General features: G+C 42.6%; 1 protein-coding gene across 2 annotated transcripts in view; it reads right to left on the reverse strand.

Annotated features, from left to right (window-relative positions):
- The window catches only part of CB4H10orf67 (chromosome B4 C10orf67 homolog), a 162,650-nt gene that overhangs the window by 49,333 nt on the left and 85,372 nt on the right, over window positions 1-27,945 (reverse strand). Inside the window, exons 9-13 of one of the 2 annotated variants that reach the window (XM_042991229.1) lie at window positions 19,382-19,441; window positions 18,235-18,408; window positions 4,194-4,256; window positions 3,159-3,238; window positions 3,009-3,074 (exon numbers count right to left, since the gene is read on the reverse strand). In XM_042991229.1, coding sequence (XP_042847163.1) covers window positions 3,009-3,074; window positions 3,159-3,238; window positions 4,194-4,256; window positions 18,235-18,408; window positions 19,382-19,441 — 443 coding nt within the window. The remainder of the gene's footprint in view (window positions 1-3,008; window positions 3,075-3,158; window positions 3,239-4,193; window positions 4,257-18,234; window positions 18,409-19,381; window positions 19,442-27,945) is intronic. The other variant, XM_042991230.1, reaches the window with a different exon arrangement.

The following is a 27,945-nucleotide window of genomic DNA, read 5'->3' on the forward strand; positions in this document are numbered from 1 at the left end:
ATTTATTCCGATTTGGCTTTGGCAGTTGTTGGGAAATTTGAATTTCACAGACAATTGAAAATGAATGTTTTGTGGGTGCACTCGTGGCAATGAGAGACAACAAGCTATCAAGGGCTGAATCTTCTTTCCCACCTCCCCCCACCTCCGGGCCACACCCTGACGTGAACTGAGAACAAAGATACAAGAGTCTCGGCCTGTCAGGGGTGAAACTAACGAAACCGGGGACGGCAGGTGTACCGGGGAAAGTGCTACGCCTCCCGTGACATCAGGGGCAAGCTCGACACCCGAGCAGGGAGAGAAGTGGAGAGAGAAGAGGAAGGGAGCAGTATAGAGTTTCTGGTTACCTAACCTCCCCTGCCCCCCACGTCCAAGAACGAAGGGGTTTATAACGGGTTCAAAGGGAGGGGAAGAAGGAGGGAATACAGAGCCCAGCGAGCTGGACCAGACACTTCCTACCTTCAGTTCTGCCGGCCGGGGTGGGGGTGGGGGTGGGGTGGGGGGGGACAATCTCCCTGAATGCTACGCTGGCGCTTCTGCGCATGCGGAGAGGAGGGGCGAGGGAAGGGGTGCGTACATCCACCTCTTAGACGTGCATACTCCACAGTGATGGGGGAACAGCGTGTGTGCGAGTTGTCTGTGACCTGGGAAGTGTGATGCGCATCGGTGGGTCTGGCCACCCCCAGGAGCTCAGCAGGCAGATCAGGGGGATGGTTCGGATGGGTGTCTGGGGTCGAGGCGGGAAAGGCGGCATCGCTGTGGCACCAGGAAGAGGGGGATCTATTCTTGTGCCCATGTGCCACACCTGCAGGCCATCTGTGTCGAGAGAAGTGACACTGTACCAGGCATGCCACGCTAAGAGGAAGGACGAGCCCCTGTCCTTGTCATCACCGCTTAGTTTCCATCTTCCTGGAAATAGAGCCAACTCGGCAGAGACAGAAAAGGAGCTTGGAGAGAAAGCTCTGAATTGGACCGGAGCTGAATATAAATCATGAATCGGTTGAGAAATTGTTGGATTTGATCGTTTCCTTGGCTGGCCAAGGTGAAGTTTTTCCTCTACTGAACAAAATGATGGCTCCCAATCTGAGCTCTGTTAGATGAAGTGAAATGACCATTCTAGCGATGCAAATCTGCGACTGCACCGTTAATCTCCATCCCACACCATGATGCAGTGCCCGGGATATATACACTCTCTATGTTATATATCACCTTGAACGAACACTTGGTGATGCAACCACACCAGAGACACAATGCATTAGATCCCAACATCACGTCCCAGTTAGGCGACTAGAAAACATAGAAACTATGCAACCGGATTTCTTGCTCTTCACGATATTTAGATATCAACATAGGGTCTGCACAGACCAAAATGATGAATATGATTGTCAACATCTTGACTAACAGCAAATCAACTTGAAGTAAACCTGAGACATTCTTGTAAATGGTCTTTGAAACATAGGATGAATCCCATTGGGACAGATATAAGGTAAATATTAAGGATGAACGTGAACCCCACAGAAATAAGTAAGGGGAAGAGAGTCTACTCTGTTTCAGAGAGACTCCAAAATCCATGTTTGGGGAAATGAAATGAAGTGCATATTCAAGTTGCCTTTGTTCTCAGTCTTGTGTTTCACCAGGGTCTATATTCTATCCTTATAATGACTGTATGAGGTGGTTGGGGCAAGTATTAATGTGCACATTTTTCAGGGCACAAAGTGTCATCGGCGCAAACTCGAAGCACAAGCAGGAGCACAAAGCAGAACGTTTTACTACAAGGAGGAGATCTTTCTGTCACATCTGATGATATTTCTGCTATCACGTGGATTATCAGTGTACCGCCTGGGACTAGTTCAGTGTAATGAACACAGCTATGTATAGAATTTTATGGTTTTTTTCCTCTCTCTCTCTCACACACACACACAATAATAGTGTACGCTTATGAAACGCTGTACAATTGTAGGGCATTATCATCCTATGACGTCAGGTGACTCTCATGCTTGACCTATGACACCAGACCAACACTCAGTCGATCCTGTCTTGAATGCTGCTTGCCTGTGAGAAAATCTTGCAAAGGAACTTTCAACATGCAATAAAGAAGAGACTCCGGGGGACGTTATGGCAGAAAACAAGAGGATCGAATATAGATGTGTTAAATTAACATGCTAGGACTAGGGAGAAAATAAATAGGCATTTACTTGGTGCTGCTTTTAGCCTTTCCAGAATTGAATAGTGTTCTCCAGAATTTTACACTTTCAAAAAGTCAGAGATGACATCGGGAAGATAAATTAAAATGACCGTGTGAGTTGGGGCACCTGGGTGGCTCAGTCGGTTAAGTGCCAGACTTCCGCTCAAGTCATGACCTCATGGTTCGTGGGTTCGAGCCCCGCATCCAGCTCTGTGCTGACAGCTCAGAAGCTGGAGCCTGCTTCAGATTCCATGTCTCCCTCTCTCTCTCAGCCCCTTCTTGGTTCATACCCTGTCTTTCTCTCTCTCTCAAAAATAAATAAACATTAAAAAAATTTTTTTAAAAAAGAATAAATCTTGGGGCGCCTGGGTGGCGCAGTCGGTTAAGCATCCGACTTCAGCCAGGTCACGATCTCGCGGTCCGTGAGTTCGAGCCCCACGTCAGGCTCTGGGCTGACGGCTCGGAGCCTGGAGCCTGTTTCCGATTCTGTGTCTCCCTCTCTCTCTGTCCCTCCCCCGTTCATGCTCTGTCTCTCTCTGCCCCAAAAATAAATAAAAAACGTTGAAAAAAAAATTTTAAAAAGAATAAATCTTAAAAAAAGTTGAAATATGGAGATAGGGACTGAAAACAGTCTTGAATTAGTTTTTCCTTGAAGTGACTTCAACAACTCTTCTATTATAAGCCAGTTAGTTTGCATTTCCTGTTAAAAGTGTATGCTGGCATTTTATATTAATTAATATGTACAGAGAAATGCAAGGCTCCCAATTCCCTTAAAAGATGATTAGTCACATTTTTATAAATAGAATATGTATATATCACCACATACCTGTTCCTGAGAATATAGAATTTCTTTTCCCAGTTTTTGTTTATCCATTCAGATTCTTTCTTAAATCTGTAATAAATTTATAGATGGTTAAATGTTTTATTAACTACAAATGAACAACTATTAACAACAAAGGAACATTATTACTAGTACCTTTCTATCTTCCTTTTCTCACTTTCTAAATTTGCCCTTAGCACTCGTATTTGTTCTTCCAAATCATGTTTGTCTTCCATCTTTCAATAGAAAACACATCACAAAGTGAATTATGTGCACAATATACTGTGTCTTCATAAGTCTGAAAAGTTGTATCTGTTAAATTGCATGCATATTCTACCTACTATCAAAACTAATTTTTAAAAATCTTTTAGTGTTTTATTTAGTCCTGAGAGAGAGAGAGAGAGAGAGAGAGAGAGAGAGAGACAAAGCACATGCAGGAGAGGGAGAGGGAGACACAGAATCCAAAGTGGGCTCCAGGCTCTGAGCTGTCAGCACAGAGCCCGACGCGGGGCTTGAACTCATGAACCGTGAGACCATGACCTGAGCTGAAGATGGACGCTTAACCACCTGAGCCACCCAGGCGCCCCTATCAAAAATAATCTGAGTTACATTTACTTGCAAATCCCCATCAATTTCAAGAATTTAAGACCCCATGCTTCCATGTCCTGTAAGTGATTCGTTTAAAGGCAGCCAGCTCTAGATAATATTACAAAGGAATCAAAACTTATTTTCATCACCCTCCCCCTGCCGACCCTGGGTATCCCTTTTCCTAAATCCTTCCTATGACCTCTCTAGTTCATTATAAGCAGGAGCTTCTCTAGTTACTCTAGTTCCTTTTTTTTTTTTTTTTACCAAAACTGTTCTCAGGAAAGATCTGACCAAAGCAATCATGTTAGAGCTTTGTGTCATCCATTTCTCAGTATTGTTTATATTTTACAAGGGGACAAAGTTTGGTAAAAGGAATGAATCTCTAACAGTGGAATGGTAGGCATATGAATGAGAGCGATTTCTTTGGGTCCAGCCCGGATGTACCCCAGAATCAGACTATCGTGGGAATCATGTCCTCTGTCTCTTCATGGTGATGGACTCTCAGTGTAGCCTTCAAAGTCGTTGCTACTTTTTAAGAAGGGCCAGCATCAACATAAAGAATAAGTATGTTAATAATAATGGTCATATTAGTTATTATTCTACCTTAGCCACTGGTAATCTCTCCTTCTTTTCTTCGTGCACTCCGACTGGTTTTGGAGATCTTACCTGGCATGAAAATAAATGTATGAAATATATTTGCATGAAATGTAACATTTCAAATCCGTGCATAGAGATGTGGTTTCTCTGCAGCTTAGAGAAAGGCGACTGAGCTTTAAAATGTGCCAGCCATAGTCCCACAGGGGTCTTTTCTGCCTTCTCTAATGTACAAGTTTGCAGTTGGACAGTCACAGCCCATTAAAACCAACTTAAGTGCATTACTCTGCATTTATGTGTTGGGTCATATTTTACCATTATACTTTTTTTTTTTTAACGAAGTGGGCAGCTATTACCCAGTGAAGTCACAAGCTTAAGAAAACTTTATTTTAAATGATAACTCTGATGACTTTTCACTGCCGTATCTCTCTGATGATGACAAGAGTCGACGACAGTGAGAAAACAGACTGGAGGTAAAAATCTGCTTGGTTAGTTATCTCTATGTTCCTACACGAAAGACAGAAAAAGGTGTTCCTTATTACTACCACTACCTTTCTGGTGGGTTCTGTGACCCCAAAGGCCCCAAATCTGTTGCCCATCTTGGTGAGGCAGGCTCTACCCAGGAGGGTCTGGAGCCGGGTCAGGGAAGAGCAGCTAGAGAGTTCTGCAGAATAAAGTAAAAGGAACCTAGAGCTCCCTGTGGGTAATCAGAAGTAAGGGCTGGGAAGAGACAGAAAGAAAATGGCCAGGCAAGACCACGAGCCTAGAGGTCTTCTGGGGTGTGGTGAAGCCACAGGTGACCAGTGTCCAGGGGTGATGTCCACTATTCAATTTGAAACGGCACCTTGGGGATGCCTCCTCAGCCTCCTGAAATTTACATAGACAAAGGTGTCACGTGAGTGGGCCATTTTAGTAGGAGTCGCAGAATTGGATTGAATTTCGCGTCGGATTAAACAAAATGGAAGCTGGGATGGCAAACGGAGCACCATGAAACTCGGAGACTGACTTAGTTCAAAGGAAGAGGGAGCCGGGCAGAGCGACAACCACAGAATATGCCCGGGCATCTGCAGGAAACGCAGAACACGCTCTAGGCTGCCACAAAGCCCAGAATATGGTTTGAACCAATTTTGCCTCTCTCTGAAGGAGCAGAGAGAACCCAGCTGACATCAGCTGCCACAGATGAGAATAACAAAATTTGTAATGACAGCCATAAAGGCTATCACTTACTGAGTGCCTACTACGTGCCAGGCACTTCACGTATGTTACTATTTATTTCTATATACTAACCTATTGATCTTTTCATTCCTGTTACTCTAGATTTTTTATCGATAGATAATGCATGCACATATTCTTTAAATGAGCTACGAATAGCATACACGAACCTGAAACTCTCACTTCTCAGAAGCTAAGGGTTTTGTTCATTCATTCTGTGTTTAGTTTTTCTCAACATTATTACAAAATAAAGAATAGCCTTTATTGATTTGGGCTTCTCCACAAATAAAGGTTAAGAATTTAAAGCATTCACATTACTTTCCACCTTCTCTCCTTCACAAGGTTTTAACATTTTGCAAGGGTTTAGCTTTTATCATAGTGGCCTTTATTATCATTTCGATATATGGAAACTTCTGTATGGTGATTTACCAACTCCCTGGTGTGAAAGATGGGAAATTTGTTTAGTCTTTTTTTTTCCCCCAATGCCCTTCACTCTCTCAACTTCCCAATTTTTGGAAGGAATGTTATTTTTACATTGTCAATGTCTATGGGATTGTTCTCGAACTATGATGGAGTGTCCTACACTTTATCTACACACTGATTCTAAAAAGTATAATGTGGTTTTGCAAATATTATTTACTACAGGACCAAGTAGTGTCATTGGCTCCATAGGGAAGGAAATGTAAACCTGTTACTAAGCTTTGCCACTGAAAGGAGGATCTTCCTTTTTGAAAGTTTATTTATTTATTTTTGGGAGAGAGCAAGAGGGAGAGAGCACGAACAGGGAAGGGGCAAAGGGAGGGGAGAGAGGGAAAGGGAGGGGCACAGAGAGAGAGAGAGGGAATCCCAAGCAGACTACGCACTGCCCAAGATGGGGCTTAAATCCATGAACCGTAAGATCATGACCTGAGCCAAAATCAAGAGTCAGACACTTAACTGACTGAGCCACCCAGGCGCCCCTGAATGAGGGGCTTCCAAGTGCTAGTTTAATGCTACAACGTTTCATTTTTCTAGCTTCCCTTCCCTCTGAGTCACACTTACTTTCTCCTTCTCCTGTGTCCATATCATCCTGCATATTGGATTCTTTCTATGTTTGGTTGGAGTATTTCTTGAGTAATTTTTTTACACGGGTTCCACGTAGGGTAAACTTTTTGAGTTTCTACACGTTCAAAAAGATCTTTATATTTCTTACATACTCAGTTGAGACTTTAGTTGGACATAAGAATTAGGATTCAGAAATGTTTTTCCTTTTGAAAACCCTGCTTTATTTTCTTGTAGCAATCAATGATGCTGATGAGAAAATTAGTTTCCTTTCTTTGGAGCCTTTGAAATGGTCTGAGAACTACCCAAATAAATGTTCCCTCTGTTGTCTACACAGTATCTCAAACCCCCTAGATGAAACCACCAACTACCGCTACCAACATTGTGACTCAGTCTTCCCAAGGCCCATGTGACAGAAAGCTAGACAAAACCGAAATCTTAAGGTACAACAGCACCAATTTAACAAGAACAATGAGAAGTATTTGTTATCATTAGCTTTTCTTGGATTCAAAAAAGTGAGGATCACCAAAGTGACCGTGGCATGCACTTTTTAGAATCCTTCCACCTATTTTTTTTTCAAAGGGAACCATCCACTTGAACTGCCTCTCTTCCTAGGCACAGGGACTAGAGAGCAAGTTCACTGCCACTTGGTTAACAATGGACCAAGGAAACCATTGGGGTAAGAATTTCAAGCTTTGGAGGGCACTTGCCAGTATGCTAATGGAGAAAAAATTAACCCAAATTTTAACAATTAATCCACAAAAAGTTAGGAAAACAGTTTGGTAAAACAAAATAAGTTCTCATGTAGAAAGACATTTATATTTACTCATGTCACTGTATCCAAAGTGATACCTGTAATTGAAAGTTTATGAAAGTCTTTGTGTTTAAATTCACATGTAGTAAACACTAGTTCCAATTTTCAAGGCTCTCTTTTCCTGCCTCTCATATAATGATCGACTCTGTAATAACTAAAGATAAGACCCTTGCTAAAGCGTATCTTCTATAAAGCAAATAATCATTCCATTTCCCCAAAAGACAATACTTCAACAATGACCAAGATAGCGTCTCTTTTCACTGAAAAAAGCAAAACAAAACAAAAACCACAAAAAACTCAAAACCACGAAGCACTACACGTAGACCAGAGTGTTTGCTCCCCAGTTTGAGTTGAACTTTCAACTTTGCCACAGCACGTTACATTGAATCCTGGCTCTGTCCACATTGAACTGTTATTTTGTTTTGTCAGCTGCTGACATTCCACTTTCTCTGGAATATGCATGCTGGTCTTTCTGTGGCTACTTCATTGTCAGGTGCAAACACTGGACTGCAGAGCAATAGATGGAGGTGAAAATGAATGGTAATGTTAATACAAAAGTAGACAACTTCCTAAGTAGGAAAAGGTAAGGTAAATAATGGTAAAAATAACCAAAAATTGTGATTAGAAATAATTTATGATAAATAGTTCCATTTTCTTTTGAGTGTATGTATATTGATAAATTTAAAAAAACCATAAAATGAAGAAACAAGGTTCATTTATGACAGGTTGTAATTCTTAAGTTTGTTTTCCATTTTTTGCACGTAAAACATATTAAAAATCAACAGTTAATCGATATAATCTTCTAAATTAGGAATCAAGAGTCAACGTTTGTAATAACTACAGTGCAATTATGTTTGTTAATCACCATAGGATTAATTAACCATATTCCTTATCATATCCACTTTCTTCTTTTCTTGTCAATGAGTCATTACATTCTCTTATTTCTCCTACTTTCCACAAATATCCCTTTTCTGAAACTTTGGCCATTCTTTCTGGGCTGAATGCCTCCTTGCATCTCCTTTAAACCACTAAATAGATTACCATCAAAACAATCTTTCTAACTCATCATGAACAAAGGTAATCTTTTGTCCCTTAAATGTCATTAATCTTGACTTTTATGTTAACATTTTTCTTCTTTTTACCTTCTAAGCAGCACAGCTATTTTTAAACACCAGTATGGGCCCGTGGGTGCTGGTTGGCAGGGAAGAGGGGGAATGACAAGGATATGAAGAGAGGAGGACCAGCCTCCGTGCTGCCAGTTGGGAGAAAACAGACGGGGGGATTAAGAACATTGAAATAAGATATGAGGCTGTGTGCAAGCAAGCACTCACCATTGTACAGGCCAAAAGTAAAAACAAAACATTTGTCTACATATATCGCCAGTGAATTTTCTTCTAATAAACTTGTTACGCTAGGGAATTCTCTCAAAAATGGGACAAGTCTTCATTTGATGTGCCCTCTACCAGGGAGGCTCTGAAACATCTTGGTAGACGATGGGGCTACCAAGCCCTACAGAATCCATGCTGATCCGGGCAATATGCAAATCTCAAGCACGTCTTCTCAAAGGCCCGGGAGGCCACAAAAGTGTCTGTGAGTTTGGCCTCCTCGCCTGGCTCCAGATCATCCTAGACTTTACGTACACACCTTCTATCAAACTATCTGCTCTAAGAAATTTGTAACCAAAACTTCCACGATGGAAATGGCTCTAATGAAGATGACGAAGTCATTGTTTTTAATAGCAAAAGAATAGAAACAACATCTCTGGAAGGCGATAGTAAATTGACAGAGATTGGTTAAGTAAATGATGCTACTTCCGTGGAGTAAAATACTGTCCGTAATTGATTATATACATTGAGTGTCACTGACAGATGTCCCCTGTATCTTGTGTGTGCCAATATGCGTCAAGATTTGTCTGAATGGATGGTCGCAAGAAGTTTTCAGTGATTATCCCTGGGTGCAGGATTCTTTTTTACTTTCTTCTCTTGACATTTCTTTACTGAGAAAATGTATGAATGTTTTATAAAAAAATTTCAGACTTCCGGCATCCCACATAGGATGAAGAAGAAAAAAAAAGCCACTGCCGTACTATTAGCGAGAAAACCCAGATATGCTAAAAATCACAACCTTTCTTGGACCTGTCAGAGAACTGAGGTCACAACCAGGCAACATGAATTCCAGAGAGGACCTCCCTGCGATGGGAGATGTGATGCACGAACGGTCTCATCTACAGCAGAAGCAGTACCATGCCAGCTGCAACACAAGCAGGGAAGAAAAATAAGCTAAAATGTGAAGAACCATTGAAGAACAAGGACGGGTTACAGAGCAGTCCGAGTAGCTGGGGGCACAGGTTACAGGGAGAGTTCACACTCACTCTCAGCTTTTTGCCCCATCTCCCGCCAGATGCTCATGGGGACAATTGAGGGCAGGGCAGGAAACTTGCTGATGGTGTAGACTTTAGGAGGGGATCGGCTGATGCTAAGGCGAAAGTACCCTGCCTGGGAGAGAAGGACAAGTCTTAAGGCCCTGGGAGAGGGGAAGCAAATTCTCTGGCCAATCAGACTCAAAGAAGGTGATGGGTGGAGAAGTGTGAAACACCAGGCCCCACCCACTTCTCCCAGGGCTTTCTTTCCTAGGAAGGAAAAACTTTCAACTGCTGGGGAGGGCAGCAAACCTTCCTGTTCTCAGGGCATAGGTGAAGACATCGTATGGCAAGAGGGAAAATTAAAGAAACATTTCCTGGGGCGCCTGGGTGGCTCAACTGGTCGAGCGTCCGACTTCGGTTCAGGTCATGATCTCGCAGCTTGTGGGTTTGAGCCCCGCATCCGGCTCTGTGCTGGCAGCTCGGAGCCTGGAGCCTGCTTCAGATTCTGTGTCTCCCTCCCTCTGCCCCTTCCCCACTTGCACTCCGTCTCTCTCTCTCTCTCTCTCAAAAATAAATAAGCATTAAAAAATTAAAAAAAAAATAAAAAGAAACATTTCCTTCCCTGGAAAGCAATTGTCTTAGGCCTTTAGAGTCTGTAATAATACAAAGGGGAGGTTCCTACTACTGCAGGAGGGATGGGAACCTCCCGCCCAAGGTCAGCTTCAAGTACAGGCACAGGTAGACCACCACAGAGAGGAGGGGCAGGAATCCTGACAGAGCTCATCTCTGAGGCCCGGGCACACGGCATTCCCCAAAGACTGGTCGGGATTAGAACAAGAGGGAACCCCCTCTGTGTTACTTACGGAAGCAATAGCTGTCAACTACTGAGGGAAGGATAGGAGCACAGAGAAAGACCTACCCTGGGGCACAAGCAGAAAGGTTCTGCTGAAATTGAGGGTGGCGCATCACTCAGAAAAAAGCCTTCTGTTCCTCCGGCTCCCATCCCAAGTGCACATCCACCCCAAGAGGTACGTCAAGGCTGCGTGCGGTCCATGAAGAAGAACCACAGCCACGACCCAACTCAAGTCAACTCAACTTCTAGCTAGACTGGCTGCGTCCCTTACAATAGCGATCTGATAGAAGAGGCACGCCATTTCCAGCTGTGAATACTGTTTACTTCAGTTTCTACTAGTCTACACGTGATGTCTGCTGGTCAGTCAAAAATGACGAGACAAAAAGGCAAGGAGAAGAGAAAACCTAGTGTCAGGAGACAAAGCAATCAACAAAATCAGGTTCAAAGGAGGCCCGGGGACGCCTGGGTGGCTCAGTTGGTTAAGCATATGACTTCGGCTCAGGTCATGATCTCACGGTTCGTGCTGACAGCTCAGGGTCCGGACCCTGCTTTGGATTCTGTGTCTCCCTCTCTCTCTACCCCTCCTCGCCTCACACTTTGTCTCTCTGTCTCTCTCAAAAATCAATATACAGTAAAAAAAAAATTTTTTTTTTAAAGATGACCCAGATCTTGGAACTATCAGATGAGGACATTAAAATAACTATAATTACAATGTTAAAGAATCTAGAGAAGTGAACGACATGGATGATTATAAATAAGGAATTTCAGCAGAAAGATGAAAAATAAGTATTAAACAAGAGTCAAATGGAAATACTAGAAATGAAAAAGACAACACCCAAAGTGAAGAATTTCTCTGATGACTCATCAGTAGATTCAATATAGCTGAGGAAGACGATTAGTGAATTTGAAGGTAAGACAAAGGAAATTCCCCTAATTGAAACACAGAGAGGAAAAAATAGCTCAAAACTGATGACCAGAATATTCAAGAGATGTGGGAGAGTATCAGTCTAACATACGTGTAACTGGAGTCTCAGGAGGAGAACGGAGAGAGGATGGGGCAAAAGAGATAACGAGAGATAATGGTCAGAGATTAATGAGAGACATCAAACCACAAATTTGAGAAGCTCAATCAAGAGACAGAGAATTCATTGCCAGCAGACCTGTACTGTAAGAACTGCAAAATGAAGTCCTTCAGGAAGAGGGAATATGATACCAGACAGAAACTTACCAGATCTACGTTAAAAAACGAAAGCTCTGGGGAAATGGTGTAAGTGAAGATGTCAGGTGCAAATCTTGCTGTGACAAATTATATCAGGTTTTTTTTTTCCTTTTTACATGAAAATATATTAAACTTCAAAATATTTGAGGGATGCAACATGTTAGGAATTCCAAGGACTGTACTTTTGATGGACACATTGGGAAAGGTTCTCCAGGGGCATTTGAAGCAAGGTAAATGGGCAGCCATGAATTTCATAATGACTTTTTGGAGAGCTCTTGAGAAACACTATCTTCACAGCTAAGACAAAGCGATTTGGTAGGAGATGGCCAAAGGCTCCTAAAAAGTGCAGTGACTTTGTATTGGTCTCCTATTCATCAGTTACTTGGGTGCTCAGTCCAAAATCTTTTTTTGTCGCTTTCCTAATACTTATTCTCCTAACACTTCCAATGGTTGTTGGAAACATCTAAAACTGTAGATTAAAATCTTTCTAATCTTAACATAGGCAATTAATTTAAAAATATGTTTATGCTTTATTTAATGTAAACCAATAGAAATGTTACGTATCCTAACCAGAATTATACTCTAGATTGTCTAGGCCCATGTCAATCAATTCCAGTGGCCTGAAACTGAATATGGGCTCACCGTATATATACATGTAGCCAATGGATTCACTGAACTCCATAACGCTTCATGGCATATGTTGTATGTAACTGCTTATTATATTATATTATATTATATTATATTTTCATATATTTTCATATACTTTCATATATATTCATATATATTCATGTATATTCATTTATATTCATGTATATTCATATATATTCATGTATATTCATATATTCAGCAGAGGGATGGATCCCACATTGAGATTGGTAAAGAAGATCTTCAAGCTATTTTCAAGATTTTTAAAAGCCCAAATAAAAGTGTGCCTTCATTCCCTAATAAAGTTGCATGAGCTAACAATCCTTAAGAACTCTTTGGATTTGGTTGGCATTAAATCAATTCAGTGAAATATCACCGGTTGTCTAAGGTTGATCAGATATGCAAGCTAAGAGTAACATGTGCTAAATGAATAAGTAAGGGAAGACAAAGAACTTTAATAAGTTCAAGGGTTTTTAATTTTTTAATTTTATTTTAAAAATGTTTTCTAACGTTTATTTTTGAGACAGAGAGAGACAGAGACAGAGCACAAGTGGGGGAGGAGCAGAGAGAGGGAGACAGAATCCAAAACAGGCTCCGGGCTGTCAGCACAGAGCCTGATGCAGGGCTTGAACCCACAAACTGTGAGATCGTGACCGAGCCGAAGTTGGACGCTCAACCAACTGAGCCACCCAGGCGCTCCAGTTCAGGGCTTTTTTAACGAACAAGCAGAGACTACAGGAAAAGAAAACAAAGGGATATTAAATAATAAAGAAAAGTTTAAATACCATCTTTCATGAAATCATATGCCTTAAGAAAAAAAAAAAAATTGATGTGTTGGAAAATTATCCCCAGGGTGTGAGGACAAAGCTGGGATCTGGGGGAGATCTGGCCTGAAGAGCTCAGGGCTGGAGAAACTGACAAGTTAGCAGAGTTAGACCCAAAGAGGGTGGCCAGTAGTCCAATGCCAGTGTCCGTGGGGGTGCAGCTACCTCAGGCTTGACTCTGGCCGGCAGCCACACAGAAGCAGTCCTATAGCACTGAGTTCTATGACAGCATTCATGGCACCAATCAGCAGCATGGGTACGTACAATAATGGCAGTTAGGATGAGTGACAGCATATCAAATGTTCGGTCTTCTGGGGGTAAGACCCAAGTCTGGGCAGCACCAGGACTCTGGCTAAATGACCTGGTGTTCAAGACTGGCCTCAACCGCCAGCGGGAACTGGAGAGAAACCCACAGCTGACATCCAAGCAAATGGAATAAAGCAGCACCATGCAGCGAGGGGCAAGATGGCTGCCTTACGGGCTCCTGAATGTCAAGATGACACTTCTTCTGTTACCACCAAGGTGATATTATGGGACCTAGCAACTGCCCCTGGCCGAGCGTGCCTAGGGGAGTATAGATATCGATACAAATCTCAAATCTATCTTTTCCTGATTCCCACAGCAACATCTTGGGTCCTTACCTAAGCTATTCTAAAATATCATAAGCCCTACAAAGAAAATACTATCATTGGTCCCCCCAAAAATAAACGAAAAGGCAAGGCAAATCCATTATGCGATTCTTAACAAAAAGCATTTTTCATTCCTGCCACGAATAATGAATATTATTTTCTGTTCCAAATGTCCTGAAAGTATGTATTTAATTTACCATCGAACTACTCAGAATAAGACGATGTAGAAAGTAAAAGCCACCTTTCGGTTGAACTCTGAATATAATATCGCTCAGCTTGCCAACTTCGGTCTCGGAGAGAGAATCCAAGGATGAATTCATTTTAGTGGCACGTGAGAAATTTGATTTTGAAATAAAAAAGGTGTAAGGTATGACTTCTGTAATCTTCTCCTTTTAAAGTTATATTAGGAGAGAAAGATCTGGTACGATGAGGCAAATTCTCTTGGGTCAACCTAATCTACCCAAATACGGTGACTATTGCTTGACAAGCCTCTGAAGAGCACGCACATGCGCAGAATCACCCCAGCTCTGCGTTAACACCGCCGCCCAGGCGGCCAGATCCACAGCGAGCAAAATGCAGGCCTTCCCGCCTTGCTGGGCGGAACCGCTCTAGCAAAGGAAGCCAAAGGGGAAAAGAATGAAATAATGAAACAATAAATAGATTAGATTATTTTCGTCGTCCCTGAGGATGTTGATTTTAAACTTCATGCGTGGGGCGCCTGGGTGGCTCAGTCGGTTACTTCGGCTTAGGTCATGACCTCGCTGCGGCACCTGAGTTCGAGCCCCGCAGTCGCGTTCTGTGCTGAGAGAGCTCAGAGCCCGGAGCCTGCTTCAGATTCTGTCTCCCTCTCTCTCTCTCTCTCTCTCTGCCCCTCCCCCGCTCACACACTGTTCCTCTCTTTCTCTGTCTCTGTCTCTCTCTCTCAAATATAAATAAACATTAAAAAAATTAATTAAACTTCATGTGCAATTTAATCAAATAAAAGAGTGGCATGAGAGAGCAATGGTCAACTTCAGAAAGATTTTTCCCTCACCTACCTAGCCTATAATACTGTACCCTATAATAATCATTCTGTACCCTATAATAATATTTTTTTTAGTAAATTAACCAGCGTGCAGGGTGCATGTGGTCATAATTTGCAAAACCGTTGCAAAAACCATTTTACCCCACAATGTCTAAATGGGAAAAGAAAAACGTTATAGACTTTTTGTTGAAGTCCTTTGTACGGTACAAATTGCTTTGTATTGAGTGAACTTTAAGAATGGGAACAGGATTGACTTTGTCCGTGTCCCATTTCCCACACAGAAGGTCCTGATGCTTTCTGCGGATCGGAGCACACACCATATGTTCCATGAGCACAGACCAGGTTACCCCGTGGAAGCTCAGAAGTCTTCCAGGGAATCATTGACTGGGTGCAACCTTAATTAACTAATTACCCGGGGGGGAGGGAGGGGGGCAGCAGGGGAGGGGGGGCAGGCAAAAACCCTGGGAAGCCAATCTAACCTTGTTATGTGAAACCTGAGTATTTGCAATGTTTTACGGATATCAAAAACTAAACTTTACACAAAACACTGTCCAAATACAAATTTGATATTGTGAAATCTTTCATAAATAGAAATCAAACAGCAATGTTCGTATCATGCTTTTCAGACTGGCTAAACACTCAGTTTATCACTGTGTCCTCCTCTGTGTGAAGCATGTGCACTGTTCCCACCGAATGACACAGATTTCAAAAAAATAAGTATGATTAATTAGATAAGATAAGTGACTGATGTAAAAAGTTCCTTCAGCAAGCTCTCTCTTTGGGCTTTTCCATGCGGTAAATGTTACAAAACCCTTTAGAGGCGATTTTTAAGAAATCCAGCCGGCTGGGCTTCTTTTTCATTTTTTAATTTCAAACAATTTTCGTTCTCTTTTGAAAATTTTAAGGAGTCCGGTCTCATAAAATATTTAAAAGAGAAAAAGAGGGAAATTATAACCGGTGAGCATGATATGTAAAGTTAATCTCAAGTGGGGAATATACCACGTGGAAAGGTGATATAAAGGAGCACTTACGATAAAAATATTAACAACAGAAGTGCATGTAATAGACGTACTGGTGAACTAGAAAAATATATTTCACTTTACAATCCAGCCAATTCATATAAATATACAAACACTAGCTTACGTCATCTCCCCCCATCCCCCGCTCCGGTCTCATTTTTACTTGCTGTTTAAACATTAACTTCTGAGTCTCTCCAGCTGACAAGGCACACAGTTAGGCTTTGGCCACATCAAAACAACAATCATTCTAGTCAGAAGGAAAGACTGTGACCCGAACAGAACATCTCATTGAACGATACCTCTGTGAGATCCTGTCTGCCTTTGTCTCTCCTTTACAGTGTATTTTCTATGGGTGAGACCAAGTGGTTGTTTCTGCCCCTCATGGCTATGACCTTGAGGTCATATTTCTATGACCTCTCAATTTCTATCTGTAAACTGAGCACACTGGAGTTTCTAATCTGCAACTGCAGGACTTAGTTAGGGCCTTGGGCTTGCTGCAGGGATGGGGCAGCTCTCCCAGGGGCGGTGATCGTGAGATTAGAGACTCGGTTGCTCTGTCCCAGTCACCGACCTTGCTCTGCAGTCCTGCCATCTGCTCAGAGCCTCAGACCCGGACTCTCCTCAGCCACGATCGCCAAGGGGACTGACACCATCACGGCGGTTGATGGCGCCTTCTGAAACAGGACACTGCCTCGGCCATAGGCTCCCCGAATCCCAGGCTTGGGCTAGAATCCCTCCATCCAGTCTGGCTGCTCTATCCATTCGGGTCAGCCAGCCACACTGCACACTCACACCAGGGGGTGGGTTTTTCATTTTGTTTTTTGCACACACACACACACACACACAACCCCCCAAATCAAAACAAAACAAAATCAAAACACATACAAACAAATAAAGCAAACAAAAAACCAAAAACTTCCCAAGTACTGGATTCTAAACATCTCGCTTCTAGAACCCAGGCGCTGGTCAGCCATGCACCAAATGTCCCCCCAAATAGTGATTCTCCTCCGTCGGAAATTACACTGCTTTCCAGTTGTGCACGCTTCCTAACTCTGTGCCCAGTGGCGGTGCTGTCAGAGGAGAGTATCTGTCTCAGCTCCGGGGGGAGTGACTCTTTCCCTCCACCCGCATGCTTACTCCTCTGCTCGGGAGGAACAGGGAGCCATCTGGCTGGTGAGTCGGCACGAGAGGCCTGCACCTCTGCATTTAGAATACGGATGAGCCCCCGGAGCAAGAATCGGCTTTGCTCCTCCGGGTCCCCAGCGTTCGGGAAGCAGATTCTGCCCCCCGTGGGGGAAGGAGGAAGAGCAGGGGAACGTGCAGAAGGGAGAGTTTGGGAAGTGCTGCGCGTTGCCTGTGCCTATCGCCAACCGGCTTCTAAGCTTTCTAAAAACTCCAACGGAAAAAGAGTTTTGACTAGTCATACCATTCACAGTGCCCCCGGGCTGGGTCACTGCTGGGAGAATTACGATCCCCGTGACTCACAGCAGAAAGGTCCCTTCAGGATCATAGGAAGGTGGGGCTCCTGAGATGCGGGGAGGAGTGTCTCCTCAGTGCCCGCACAAGAAGCCGACAGGGTGGGTTGCACATCACAAAGCTACTTCCTAACATGGTCTCTTGTACGGACCAGCGGTACCGCGGCAGGCCCGGTAAAAGCAACTCTGATTGGTGGCGGTCTGGCGGATTAGGACAAGAAGAGCGTGTATTTCATGCGTGCATGTCCCTGACGGTGTGAGTTAATCCAGCTGTCAATTTAGAATACTATGAGCGAATAGGGGAGCCCGGGGGGCTCAGTCGGTTGAGGGTTGAGCGTCCGACTTCGGCTCAGGTCGTGATCTAGCAGTCCGTGGGTTCGAGCCCCGAGTCCGGCTCTGCACCCACAGCTCGGAGCCTGGGGCCTGCTTGGGATTCTGTGTCTCCCTCTCTCTCTCTGCCCCTCCCCTGCTTGCGCTCTGTCTCTCAAAAATAAACAAACGTTAATTAGAATACTATGAGCAAATGGACTGTGTAGCCTTCATGCCCTGAAAATTCAGGGAATTTTCAGTAAGCTTTTGACAGATATCGGGCAGTAATGAGTTAGAAATTATACCCCCTAGAACGTGCTTTGGACGTTCTATCCTGCTAATTTAATAGAGACCCACTAAGCCTTAGTGATGAAGCTAATAAACCACCAACCTGGGGACAAGGGTGGCATCCTCTTGGGCAGTCAAGGGGCCCAACAAGGACACCTTGGTGCACAGAAGAGCAGACAGAGCCCTGCCCAGCTGCACGCACAGAGAGTAGGGGACCCGGCGGGTGAGACCCGCTGCCTTGCTGATGCTGGCCGTGAGGTCGCTACAGTGCCCGCAGAACGGCGGCCCTTTGTGGACCAAAGTGTCATGGCGTGTGGTCGTATGAGAAGTTCTTACCACAGGCTGTTCTTCCTTGGCAGATTTCTTCGGAGTCTTAACTTTCTTGGTCTTAACAGGCGCTAAACTGGAGGGCGAGCGTGCCCTTGAAATGGTTCCAGGCCTGGATGGAATCCTGGGTTGTGAGGACCACAGAGACAAAGAGGTTTCTTTTTCCTTGAGTGTTCTCCAGCTCTGGCACACAAAAACAACCAACTTTGTTATTCTCGCTTCACGCCTCCGATTCACGTCTCTTTCTTTTCCTCCCTTGAGCGGGCATTTCAGGCTAAAGTGTTCATTCCCAAAGAGCATGGATCTATTCCTTTTCCCCGGTCCCACACTCCCCGTTGGCCTGATTTAATTTGCAGGCTGGGTCTGTTTTTCCACTCCTCCCCCTGATGCTGCTGTACTAAGAAAAACATACCAACAAATTCAGTGTTTCCTGGAAGCAGCTGGAAAGGCGGGGGCGGGGTGAGGAGTGGGGTGCAGTGACAGCTTGAGGTCTGTATTGGATTTGTAGGGAGCTCGGGAAAGAGAAGGTAGGAGGGAAGGGGCAGGAGTCTGAAGAGACAGGGCATGAGCAGGGGAGGGGCAGACAGAGAGGGAGGCACAGAACCAGAAGCAGGCTCCAGGCTCCGAGCTGTCAGCACAGAGCGGGGCCCGAACTCACGGACCGCGAGATCATGACCCGAGCCAAAGTTGGAAGCCCAACCGACTGAGCTGCCCAGGCACCCCCAGGTTTGCCTTCTTGTCAGCTTATACTCCTCTCACTGATCTCAGCCTTCCTGCTGCTGGTTTCCCACCCACACTTTTTTTTTTTTTTAAGTTTATTTATTTATTTTGAGAGAGAGAAAGCACAAGTGAAGGAGGGCAGAGAGAGAGGGAGACACAGATTCCCAAGCAGGCTCCACACGGTCAGCGTGGAGCCCGACGCGGGGCTCGAACCCACGAACCATGAGATCACGACCTGAGCCAAAGTCAGACACTTAACCGACTGAGCCACCCAGACGCTCCTCCCATACACACTTTTAAGCATTTTCTCCTTCAGACTCAGATCTTGGAAAGTGAAAAGTCTCGGTACGGTATGCAGGCATTCTTTAACCCAGATGCCAAAATGAGACACACAGAGAATAAAAGACAAAAAAAGAACTTAAAGTTAAATGCAAACCTTGACGCTTAGGCTCTCAATCCTCTTCCTTGTTTCCATGTCCTCCTTCTGTTTATTAATCTGTGAAATGGAAGGCCCATATCATTTGTTATCATTTGCAAAGATTCAAAAGAATTTTCTAGAAAACTTCCTCAAGCAATGAAAGAATAGAATTGTAGACCCCTTGACTGCTAAAACTATGATGAGGATGTAAGGTTATAATGTTGAATATGAATTAGAAGATAAATTTGTATCCAGAAAAAAAACACTTAAAAGAGGTGAACAGAAAGAAATAAAATTGTAAATGTTTAAAGTCATTAGCATTTGTTCATTGCTTTAAGCATAATAGAGACTATAGAGAAATATATATTGTTTGCTTTTGTGGTAATAATTTGTTTCATATATTTTTACGATAGCTATAAATCCCAGGTCTTATAAAATTTGCAAAGAAATTTCAGATAATTCAATAGCCAGACTTCGATCATATAATGATGAAATTTTGATTTAAAGAATCAATTCTAGGTTCCAGGCATAAAAGGCTTTTTATCATACGTATCATTGAGATATAACTGACATATAACGCTATATTAGTTTTGGGTCTGCAACGTAATAATTCAAAATTTGCTTCTATTGCAACATGATCACCACAATAAATGTAGTTAAAACATCCGTCACCACACAGTTACATTTTTTTCTTCTGGCGAGAACATTTAGGATTTACTTTCTTAGCAACTTTCAAATATACTATACAGTCTTATTAACCATAGTCACCATGTTGCACGTGATGCTCCTATGACCGCTTGTTATCTCATAACTGGAAATTTGCCCTTTTTGACCACCTTCACCCATTTCACCCACGTCCCACCCTACCCTCTGGAATTTCTAAGTTCATTTTCTCTAAGTTCATTTTCTCTAAAAACAAATCTAAGTTTGTTTTTAGATTCCACCTATAAGTAAGGTGATACAGTATTTGTCTTTCTCTGATTCACATCACTTTGTATAATTTCCTTCAGATCCATCTGTGTTGTTGCAAGGGGCAAATAATATATCATTAATGCATGCGTCAATCATATTAAGCTTTTTTCATATTAATTTACGAGTAATGCCAGTGATTTAAAAAAATTTTTTTAACATTTATTTATTTATTTTATTTTATTTTTTAATTTTTTTAACGTTTATTTATTTTTGAGACAGAGAGAGATAGAGCATGAATGGGGGAGGGACAGAGAGAGAGGGAGACACAGAATCGGAAGCAGGCTCCAGGCTCCGAGCCATCAGCCCAGAGCCCAACGTGGGGCTCGAACTTGCGGACCGCGAGATCGTGACCTGAGCTGAAGTCAGATGCTCAACCGACTGAGCCACCCAGGGGCCCCTTAACATTTATTTATTGTTGAGAGACAGAGCGTGAGCAGGGGAGGAGCAGAGAGAGAGGGAGACACAGGATCCGAAGCAGGTTCCAGGCTCTGAGCTGTCAGCACACAGCCCGACGCGGGGCTCGAACCCACGAACCGCGAGATCATGACCCGAGCTGAAGTCAGGCACTTAACCGACTGAGCCACCCGGGCGCCCCAATGCCAGCGATTCTAATTCTGGCTAATCTTATGAAAAATGAGAAATACCTCTAGCCGATCATCTCACTAGCGTCTCATCAACTACAATGGAGTTTCAAAAGTAGTTGTCACCTACAGATAGAGCAGAATTCAACCGAAGACAGGTCTGTGTCATGAACTCTTGAGGTCTGGGGGGATGGTAACTGGTGTCCATGGAGTGCTGCATTTGGGGAGAACTGGGCAGGTGTGCTGAGATCAAGGAGAACACGCAAAGCTTGGATTTTATTTCAAACGCAGGAGGGCACCACTGAATGACTTTAAGTGTGTGGGGGTGTATGTGTGTGACATGATAATATTCACATTATGAAGGCGTAATTAGGTGGGGGCTATGCTTCTGGTCGCGGCCGAGTAACTGCTGTGAAACCAACCCTCCCGCAGATGACAGCTATAAACTCTGGAGAAAAGTATACGAAAGCAATTACTTGAAGACAATGGCTTTAAACTTGAGAGCGGTGCCCCGTCTGGCTGGTGGGGGGAGTAACTAAAACCGAGGGGAAACCCGCAGCCTTTCAGGATTGCTGAGGACACAGTTCAGGACAGCCATAGGCAACGAAAGGCCCAAGGCAAGGAGACCCCGAGGAAAGTCAGACTGCACGGCCCCAAACCGTGTGCGTAAATTTTGCCTAATCTCTAGCTGATGCCTGGGCGATGCCTGCAGCGAAGGGAAGCCTTGAAGATGGAATTAGGATTGGTGGCGATGTCGCCACCCACCGCCTGCGACACGCGGCTGCAGTTTGATTGCAACCAAGTTCATTGCCTGCTTTTTAAAATTTTTTTTTTAATTTTTTTAACGTTGTTTTTTTTTTTTTAATTTATTTTTGAGACAGGGAGAGACAGAGCATGAACAGGGGAGGGTCAGAGAGAGGGAGACACAGAATCTGAAACAGGCTCCAGGCTCCGAGCTGACAGCACAGAGCCCGACGCGGGGCTCGAACTCACGGACCGCGAGATCATGACCTGAGCCGAAGTTGGCCGCTTAACCGACTGAGCCATCCAGGCGCCCCTGCCTGCTTTTTAAAATTTATTTCTTTATGTTTTTTTTTTTTTTTTTTTTTTTCTGAGACAGAGCGTAAGCAGAGGAGGGGCAGAGAGGGGGACAGAGGATCCCAAGAGGGCTCTGCGCTGACAGCAGCGAGCCCGATGCGGGGCCCCAACTCACAAACCGTGAGATCATGACCTGAGCTGAAGCTGGACGCTCAACCGAGTGAGCCACTCATTGCTTGATTCTTCACTTGATCTTAGCCAAAAGGCCGAGAAGCGATACTCATTGCTTGATTCTTAAAAATGGCATAGAACATTCATAATGTCCTTAAAATCCCCAAATGCGCCACACAACAAGGGTGTGTGGTTGATCTATTCTCAAGGAAAAGCCTGTTAACAGACTGACACTTGGACGGTAGCTGAAAAACTAGTGGGACGACGTCTCTAAAGTGCTAAAAGAATGAAAGAGAAGCCAACACTGTCGACTCGGGATTCTGTGCTGAGAGAAAGTATCTTTCAAGGTCGACGGCAAAGGAGGGGCACCTGGGCGGCTCAGTCACTTATGTGTTGGGCTTCAGCGCAGGTCATGATCTCCTGGTTCGTGGGCTCTGTGTTGACAGCTCAGAGCCTGGAGCCTGCTTCGGATTCCGTGTGTGTGTCTCTCTTTGCCCCTCCCCCTCTGTCGCTCACCCTCTGTCTGTCTCTCTCTCTCTCTCTGTCTCTCTCTCAACAACAAACATTAAAAAGACAAAAAAACAGAGGGACGGCACCACCACGGTCCTGATCTATGAGAAACGCTAAAGGAATCTCCTCAGACCGAAGAAAATTGATCCCAGGGACAGCCTCCAATCTTTAGGAAGGAAAGCAGAGCATCAGAAATGGTAAATAGGTAAGAGTATTTTGTTTTCATTTCTTTCAAATACATGCAACTGTTGAAAGCAAAAATTGTAAGAAAATAAAATAATAAAGCAAAAATTATAGGGGCACCTGGCTGGCTCAGTAGGTAGAATGTTCAACTGCTGACTGTGAATTCAAGCCCCTCGTTGGGTATACAGATTACATAAATACACAAATAAAACTTTAAAAAAAAGTAAGGCAAAAGTTGTAATTGTGATGTAAATAGAATACATAGAACAACTTTCACTTGAAGAATGGAGAAATAAATCTATATAAACAAACCTACGTATTTCAGGTGTACTGTATGTTACACGAAATGGCCCTAAATTAACTCTAAGCCAAACGGCAACAAGTTAAGGATGTAAATTATAATTGCCAGAGTAACCACTGAAAGATAGGCGAAAAGCCAAAATGATAACAGATAAAGTAAAATGGGATTCTAAAACATATGAAAAGAAAGGTAAAAACCAATCAATCAACAAAGGAACAGAGGAAAAATGACAATGCAAAACCCAGAGGGCACATGTAGAAAGCAAGTAATAAAATGGTAGAACCTAATCCACCCCTATCAATAATCACACTGAATGTTGATAGACTAAGCAATCTGGTTAAAATGCTGAAATGGCCGGAATGTGTAAAAAAGTCAAGAACCGGGGCACCTGGGTGGCTCAGTCAGTTAAGCGCCCGACTTCAGCTCAGGTCACGATCTCGCAGTCGGTGGGTTCGAGCCCCGCGTCGGGCTCTGGGCTGACGGCTCAGAGCCTGGAGCCTGCTTCCGATTCTGTGTCTCCCTCTCTCTCTGTCCCTCCCCTGTTCATGCTCTGTCTCTCTCTGTCTCAAAAATAAATAAAGGTTAAAAAAAAAATTTTAAAAATCAAGAACCAATTTTTTCTATTACATAAGCACTTTAAATACAAATACACAAAGAGGTTGGAATACCACCCATCAACTTGGCAGAAGATAAATCATTTTCAAGTATATATGGTACAGTCCCATGATAGACTCTGTGCTTTTTGGCCATGAAAGAACTGCCAACAGACTGATAAAAATTCAAATCATACGGAGAATGTTCTCTGATCACAATGGAATTAAACTAGAAATCAATAACAAAAAAGATAAAGTAAACAACACAGTTCTAAATCACAAAGGAAACCAGAAATTAGAAAATTTTCTACACTGAGTAACAATACAGGATATCAAAATGTGTGGAAAGCTGCTCGGGGGTAAATTAATCGCTTTAAATGCTCATATTAAAAATAATAAAAAGCCGGAGATCAATTACCTAAAGTTCCACCCTGGGAAGGTCAAAAGAGAAGAGCGGGGGCGCCAGGGTGGCTCAGTCAGCTAAGCATCCAACTCTGGATTTCGGCTCAGGTCATGATCTCACAGTTCATGAGATCAAGCTCCTCCCTGGACTCTGGCTGATAGTGTGGAGCCTGCTTGGGATTCTCTCTCTTCCTCTCTCTCTGCCCCTCTCCCACTTGCATGCTCTCTCTCTCTCTCAAAAATAAATAAATAAACTTAAAAAAAAAGCAAGAGCGGGGTGCCTAGTGGGCTCAGTGTGTTGGGTGTTTAACTTCGGCTCACGTCATGATCTGGAGGTTCACAAGCTTGAGTCCCTCATCAGGCTCTGTGCTGACAGCTCAGAGCCTGGAGCCTGCTTTGGATTCTGTCTCCCTCTCTCTCTGCTCCTCCCTCACTTGTGCTCTGTCTCTCTCTCTCAATAATAAATAAACAGTTTTTTAAAATTTGAAACAAGAAGAGCAAAGTAAACAACAAGGAAATAGAGTTGGAAAAAGGACAGAGGTCAGAGCAGATATCAATGAAATAAAAAGAAAAAAATAGAGAAGTTAGAGCCAAAATTAATTTCTTGAAATGATCAGCAAAATTGATAAACCCCCAATTGGACTGATCAAAAACATAATTTACTAATATCAGGAATGAAAGAGGATTCATTATTTCAGATCCTATAGATATTAGAAGGATAATAAGAGAATGTTATGCAAAACCTCATACCAACAAATACGTAATTAAAAGAAGTGAACAAATTGAATAACACAACATAACAAAACAGAAAATGAAATAAAAAAACGTGAATAGCTGTAAGCTATGCAAGAAAATCAAACCATTATCAAAAACTTTTACATAAAGAAAACTCTAGGCTCAGACAGTTTCATTGGTGAATTCTACCAAACATTTAAGAAAGAAATGACAAATCTTTACCAACACCGCCAATATTGTTTTCAGAAGACAGAGAAGACATATTTCTAAATTCATTTTATGAAGGCTGCATAACTGTAACTCAAAACACACACCCAGAGAAAGAAAGAAAATTTAGAGACCAATGTCCCTTATGAGCATAGATTCAGAGTCCTCAGCAAATTGAATGCAGTAGCATATACAAGGTCTAAAACGTCATGACAAAGAGGGGTTTATCTCAGGAATGCAAAATCGCTTCAACGTTCAAAAACCCAGGTATTTCGCCACATTACAGGACAAGGGAAAAAATATATCATCTTTTCAATAGCTGCGGAAAAAAGCATTTGACAAAATTCAACAGCCATTCATGAAAGAAACTCTCAGAAACCGAGGAATAAAAGGGAACTTTCTCAACCTGACAAATGGCTGCCATAAAAACCTTATGGCTAAATCATACTTAATGATGACACAATAAAGTATGCCCTAAGCCTCGGAATGAGACAAGAATGCTTCTTCTCACCACCGTTACACAACACTCTACTGCAAGTCCTAGCCATTGTTATAAAAGGTACAAAGATCAGAAACAAATAGATAAAACTGTCTCCGTTTACAGAAGACCTGATTGCTTACATATCAAGAATCTGCAGACTGTTTACATTTGAAGAAATCTACGAAATTATTATTGTAACAATTAAGTGAATCTAACAAGGTGCAGAATACAAAGTTAATATAAAATAAGTTGTATTTTTATAGACCAGTACCAAACAAGTGGAAATAAAACCTAAAACCAATTCCATTTCCAAGTGTATTAAAAACGATAAAATACTATGGAATAAATTTAACAAAAGGTGTGCAAAACCCCTACACTGAAATTAACATACTGCTGACAAAATTAGAGAAGGCCTAAATAAATGGGCATATGGAAACAAAAATTAAAAATGCAACACAATTTGCAACTGCTCCAAAGGAAACATAAGTAGATATAAATCTAACCATTCATACATTCTGTATGCTGATAATTATAAAATGCTGATGAAAAAACTCAAAGACTCAAATAAATAGACATACTGTGTTCACGGATTAGACAACTCAATGTACTACATAATGTCAATTCTCCCCCAGATTGATCTCCAGCTTAATGCATTTCTATCAAAATCCCAGCTAGGTTTTTTGCTGACATAGACAATTTTATCCTAGAGGTAAGGCCTTAGAATAGTTAAAACGATCTTGAAAAAGAAGAATAAATTAGAAGGACTCACTTTGCCTGATATTAAGATTTATTATATAGCTGCAGTAATCAAAGATCTGTGGTACTCGTAGAGGACTAGACCCATAAATCAATGGAACTGAACAGTAAATCCAGAGATAGATCCGCGCAAATATTTTCACTGATTTTTGACAGAAGTGCAACACCAGTTCCTTGGAAGAAGAATAGCCTTTTCAACATTTAGGGCAGGAGCAATCGGACATCGGTAGCCGCCACAAATGAACCTCATGTAAACCTTGCATCTTACACAAAGAGTAACGCAAAAATGGATCACAGACCGAAATGTAAAATATAAAACCATAAACTTTTAGAAAAAAAAAAAAAAAGAGAAAAATCTTTGGGATCTAGGGCTAAGCAAAGAGTTCTTAGACATGATACCCAAAGCACAATTCATGAAAGGAAAGATTGATAAATTGGACTCTGTCCTATCTGAATATACTCAGGCTGGTCTGACAAAATACCACAGATTGGGTGGCCTAAAGAGCAAACGTTTATTTGTCACGGTTCTGGAGGCTGGGAAGTTCAAGGTCAAGATGCCAGCAGATTTGGTGGTTAGTGAGATTACAGACTGCTGTTTTCTCCCAGTATGCTCACTTGGCCTTTCATCAGTGTGTGCACGTGAAGTGAAGCGTTGGGTGGGTGGGGAAGGAGTCAGAGACAGAGAGATCGAGAGAGATCGAGGGAGATCGAGAGAGATCGAGAGAGAGAGCGCACTATTATCATTATTATTTACTTCCTTTCTGGTTGATTTGGGTTTATTTTGCTCCTCTGTTTCTAATTTCTTGCGGTAGACACTTCAGTTCTTGATTTGAGACCCTCCTCTTCTCTACTGTAAGCATTTAGGGCTATATTTCCTTCTCAGCACTGCTTTAGCTGTGTTTCATATATTTGATACGTTTTATTTTTCCTTCTGTTTTATGTACTTAAAATTGTATTTCCGGGCGCGTGGATGGCTCGGCCAGTTAAGCATGCAACTCTCGATTTCAGCTCAGATCATAATCTCACAGTTCGTGAGTTTGAGCCCTGCGGCAGGCTCTGCACTGACAGAGTGAGCTCACTGACTCTCTCTCAAAATAAATGAGCTAAAAATAAAAAAGTTTTCTAATTGTGGTCTTCCTCTTAACCCTTTCTATTCCCAGTTGGCTGAAAGTTTTCATCATAGTGTATATTGGACTTTCTCACACGTTTTTTCCTACATCTCTCTGCCCTTTGGCTCCGATATTTTATATTTTTCCCATATACAAAATCCTCTCCTATACCTTATTCTAGAAATTCTGTGGTTTTAGCTATCACATTTAGGTTTATGATAGATTTGAGTTAATTTTTATGTGAGGTGTGAGGTAAGAGTTGAGGTTCATTTTTTGCTTATAGCTATCCAGGTGTTCCAATACCCTTTGTTGAAAGAAATATCCTTTCCCACTAGGATTGTCTGGGCACAGATGTCAGAAATCGATTCACCACACACGACCCGCTGGCTCTATTTCTGGGCTCTTTATTCTATTCCATCCACCTATATGCTTATCCTTATGCCAATATCATTGTACCTCGACTACTGTGTCTTTAGAGTAACTCTTGAAAGCAGGTTGTATGAGTCCTTTAGCTTTGTTCTTTCCTAAAATCGTTTCAGCTCT

This window comes from Panthera tigris, chromosome B4, assembly GCF_018350195.1.
Source record: "Panthera tigris isolate Pti1 chromosome B4, P.tigris_Pti1_mat1.1, whole genome shotgun sequence".
NCBI lineage: Eukaryota > Metazoa > Chordata > Mammalia > Carnivora > Felidae > Panthera > Panthera tigris.